At 40.6% G+C, this 4551-nt stretch overlaps 1 protein-coding gene across 1 annotated transcript; it reads right to left on the minus strand.

The window, feature by feature from the left end:
- Positions 1-1911: 1911 nt before the first annotated feature.
- On the minus strand, positions 1912-4332 carry LOC131037744 (uncharacterized GPI-anchored protein At4g28100). Its single transcript, XM_057969941.1, has 2 exons — positions 3355-4332; positions 1912-2447 (listed from the first exon to the last, which is right to left on the minus strand). The coding sequence occupies exons 1-2, from the start codon at positions 4009-4011 to the stop codon at positions 2112-2114; spliced, it is 993 nt and encodes a 330-aa protein (XP_057825924.1). The 5' UTR covers positions 4012-4332; the 3' UTR covers positions 1912-2111.
- Between the last annotated feature and the right edge of the window lie 219 nt (positions 4333-4551).

Here is a 4551-nt window from a genome sequence, read left to right on the forward strand (position 1 = left end):
TTTTTAATTTTGTTGATGGCCAAACAATGTAGATAGGTTTCACAATTTATTTAATAATATCTAAAAAAAACAACCATGACTAGTTGAGCAAACATACATATTAATCTCTCACCAATCAATAAATTGTAATATGATATTTTCCAAAAAAAAAATTGAACATCTAAATTTACCTTGCACTTTTAGATTTGAGAACTCAAATTAGCCCAATATTAATGACTAAATGTACATTTCCACTTAATATTGCTCGAGGGGAACAAGAGACAATTTTTATCAAAATTTTTTATCCACTTATATATAAAACCCCAAATTCCCTCAATAATAACCATAAAACTAAAATTACACATATTTATAATAATAAAATGGTGAGAGGAGATGGGCATTTTATTGACGTTAATGAGTGGGTATCAATATGCAAATTAAGTTATATTAACATTGAATAGGGGAAGAAGTCTAGTTACCGCCCGTATTCCAATTAGCGTTTGTTGGGTTTTGATAATCAAAAGCCCACTAAAAAGTCATCTAGTGGGCAGATAGTCATCGATTGATATATAACCAGTAGCTTAAAAAAAAGTTAGTAATTTGATCAATTGTGCAACTTTATTGGTACCAATAGTGTGCAATTATTGGTGCATAAGTATTGGGTCAATTGTACAAATTTTGCGATGGATGTCAACTCAAAATGACCACGTTTTGACCCTTGCATGCATCAGGAATCCCACAATGTTTATCATAACTACTCAAAAGCCAAAACAATAGCCATAAACACTGTGTAAACCAAAACAATAAAAAACATAAAAATCCAATATACCGTTTAAAAACTTAGAATATATACAATTAACTAGGGGAAGAGCACCAATAGATAACATAGTTCCAATAACCATCACCTTATTGTCATGTTGACCCCCCAATAGCCGTCATAGTGAAAACACCATTAATAAATTTGTTTTGTACCAATAGCCGATCATTTTTTGTAATTAATTGGCCCATTTGTGCACAACTATTGGAACATTTGTCTCATTTGTGTACCACTATTGGAACATTTGTCTCATTTGTGTACCACTATTGGAACATTTGTGCACCACTACTTGGACATTTGTCAACAAGTATTAGCAATTTTGAGTTGACGGTTATTGGAACATCTTTAGTTAGGTATTAGGCGACACTTTGAAATGTGTACTTTTTGACCTTTGTGCGCATAACTGATTCCACAGTGTGGATCGTTACTACCCAGAAACCAGATCAATAGCTATAAGCAGTTAAGTCGCATACGAAGACAAATAAATAAAAAAATTTAAAATCCGATATACCGTTTAGGATCTGTGGGTGCGCGAAGTTAGCTATGACTGCTACTGGTGCTCTTCCCCTATACCCTTCCCCTATATGGTTAACAAGAATTAGTGAGATAAATCATAATCAGGTCACGAGATATCCGCTGTGGCTTTTGATCCTCAGTTGGCAGTCAACAGAAGGCTTGTTGAATAATGTGCACTCGACAGAAATATACAAACAAACAAGTAAAGTAATGCTTTGCATGAAGATCTGAACCATCTTTTCTAAGCTATAAAATATATATATAGCCACAGGGATCCATGTCGTTTTCCAGAAATGATTGACTTGCAGACGCCACAGACATACGCAACTTCTGTCATCTGACAGAAAAATGCTTGAGTGGGTAACTAACACACGCTAAAACTTCTTTTCTCCACATTCAATTAGACTTCTTCTATAACGACCCTTTTGCACTTGCGAGTAGAATTAAACCGCAATCATTTCAAACCCAAATACAGATGATTTTTGACACGGTTTCAGACATATTTGATTTCATTAATGGCGAAGATTTACAGTCCATCACGCTTCAGAGCATTAAAGGGACGACATAACCGCCAACGTAAATTAACAACTCGTCGAACAAAATGCAAAACAGGAGAAAGATCTGCATTTATTGCGCTTTTGCCCATTAAATTCTCGAGGCTGGAATCCCATAACTCACTATATAAATATTCAAGATACAAAATATAAACATAGGCCTTACTATAAGGAGCCAAAAATTTTACAAAGCGAACGCCTGTCTACTTTACAGGCAATGATTAACAAGATCTGTGTAATAATTCCTAAAAGCCGATAAACCAGAGCATCCCCACAGAGCAGAGAGCTGTAATAATCTTCTGCAGGCTTGTGAGAAGAGCAGAAGGAGCAGGAGCAGCAGAAGATTTGTAGAGTTGAATAGAATCGAGAGCCAGAGGCATATTCTCTTGATCTGGACTGCAGTGTGACTGCCGAGGCGGATGGGTTGAGTACATGACGGCTCTCAGAACTGCAGAAACAGTGGGAATGTAAGCAGTTTTGTTCTTGGCAAGCAACCAAGTGAGCCCCATTAATTCACAGTCTCTGGTGTACATTCTGTTGGTCCTTTCAGAAATCCCCCCCTTCTCAGGCTTGCCCTTGAGCTGAAAACCAACAAAGAAAAGAACGGAGTCAGTTCATTTGCAACACACAATCTCTTTACACCTCTCTGCCATGCCCAGCTTAAGTATCGATTTGTTATGCATCGATATTTTGAAAATAATCAGAAAATGTTATTGAATCAGACAAATTCAAGCTGGATAGAAGGGTGTAGGAAAGATACAAGTCAGGTCAGGTAAAGAGGTGTAGAATGACATGCGTTCTATGGCGCGATCTAAAATATGGATGCAAAACAAAGCTTACACAATTGAATCCAAAATTCACATGTACAAATCATTATAAACAGTCATGAAGACTTGTTTTGCATCCAGAAATGATAGGAGACATTGTTTCCTGACATTGTTAAATCAGACAAAGCCAAGCTGAATGGAGAGTGCATCCAGAAATGATAGGAGACATTGTTGAATCAGACAAAGCCAAGCTGAATGGAGAAGTAGGAGGAGGACAAAGCCAACTTGGATGGCGAGGCCTGGGAGACAAATGACATGCACTCTAAAATGATAGAAGACATTGTTGAGCCTGCCAATGTCAAGCTGGATAGAGAGGTAGGAGAAGGACAATGCCAAGCCAGATGGCGAGGCATGGGAGGAAAATGACATGCACTCTAGCATAAAATGACATGCACTCTAGCATCCTGATAATGGATCATGGGTTCAAGCTGGATAGAGAAGTAGAAGAAGGACAAAAGTCATGGGAAAGTCATGGGAGAAACATGGGAGAAACATGATATCCACTCTAGCATCCTGATAATGGATCATGGACCGTAATCTTGATGTAAAGCTAAATTTATACAGTTAAAATCCAAAAATAACTGCGAAAATCTGATATCAATATCAATATGTCATTCTTATTTGAATGCAAATGCACATGATGATTAAGCCCAATCCTTACCTTGTCAAGAGTCTTGAGGCATCTGGTGCATCCCTCATAAGAGGGGTCTGTGCAGTTGGACTGGAGGGCCTGAAGCACAGAAGGGGGCCGAGCAGCAGAAGCATTGTGGTGTTGCAGAGGAGCGGTGAAATTGAGGGCAGTGGGGCAGGTAAGGGAGGTGAGCTGGTGGAGGCGAATGCCGCAGAAGCACATAATAGCATCGCAGGTGGCGTTGGGGCGCGGGATGTGAATGCCGCGGGAGGAGAGGGACGATTCGAGGCTGTTCACACAGGCCTGCGAGTCGTCGGGCAGGACGGGCAGCTGGGCGGCGGAGGCAGAGTCTGAGGAAAGTGGCGGCGCCGCCGAGGGCTGAAGCGCAGTTCGGGCATGAGCGGCGTAAAGCCAGGCGGCCAAAACAGGGCAGCAGCGGCTCCTGTCGAGCGATTTCCCTTCCCCGCAAGCCTCCTTCACTCCTCCAAACAGCTCCTCTGAGAGGTCCAGTCTGCAAGTCTCCTTTTTGTGCGGCTGCTCCACCACGGGCAGGGCAGGTATGGTGTTCGAACTATCGCCCGCCACTAATGGCTGCTGTGGCTGCTCAGACCTCGCAATTCCATTAGTTTTTACCACCATCCAAGCAACACAAATTGCCCAAAGAATGGCCCCTCCCGAGCTTCTCATTTTCTTCTGCAACTTCTATTTTCTCTTCTGGATTTTTAAACTGTTCGTCGTGACTTGTGGATTGACTGAGATTCCGGGGATTTTTATTCGTACGAGAGGGAAATTGTGGAGGTATTTATAGGAAAAAAAGGGGGAAGAAAGCTCACGAGATGAATTTGCAGGGTGTGGCTGCCACTTCTCTACGAGAAGCGTCAAAAAAGCTGTCCATCTTTGTTGTGGGTTTGTCTGTTGTTAGTGAAAATATAATATTAAAAAGAAAAAGGAGAGGTTTACATGTGAATCGTCTGCCATCACAGTACCGCTACAACGGCCGCCCACGTCCCCTCAGATTCATATGATTTGCCATGCAACCCTATTTACAGAAGAGATAATTGATTAAAATTAAATCTAAACAAAGAGTTTAATTAACTGTTATTTTAATTAGAGTTCATCCAGTATGCTATATTCACACGGGCTTTGCCCAGTACTGCATTGGAATTGGAGGATTCGAACAGAAATCGATGATAATTTGGCGTATCTGCTCAATATGACAGAATTCTA

Source organism: Cryptomeria japonica, chromosome 6 (genome assembly GCF_030272615.1).
Source record: "Cryptomeria japonica chromosome 6, Sugi_1.0, whole genome shotgun sequence".
Lineage (NCBI taxonomy): Eukaryota > Viridiplantae > Streptophyta > Pinopsida > Cupressales > Cupressaceae > Cryptomeria > Cryptomeria japonica.

Excerpts from the sequence above, each read along its gene's own strand:
- LOC131037744 (XM_057969941.1), bottom strand. The coding sequence starts at position 4,011 with ATGAGAAGCTCGGGAGGGGCCATTCTTTGGGCAATTTGTGTTGCTTGG. Across the intron at positions 2,448-3,354 it reads GCCTCAAGACTCTTGACAAG|CTCAAGGGCAAGCCTGAGAA; the intron begins GTAAGGATTGGG and ends GTTGGTTTTCAG.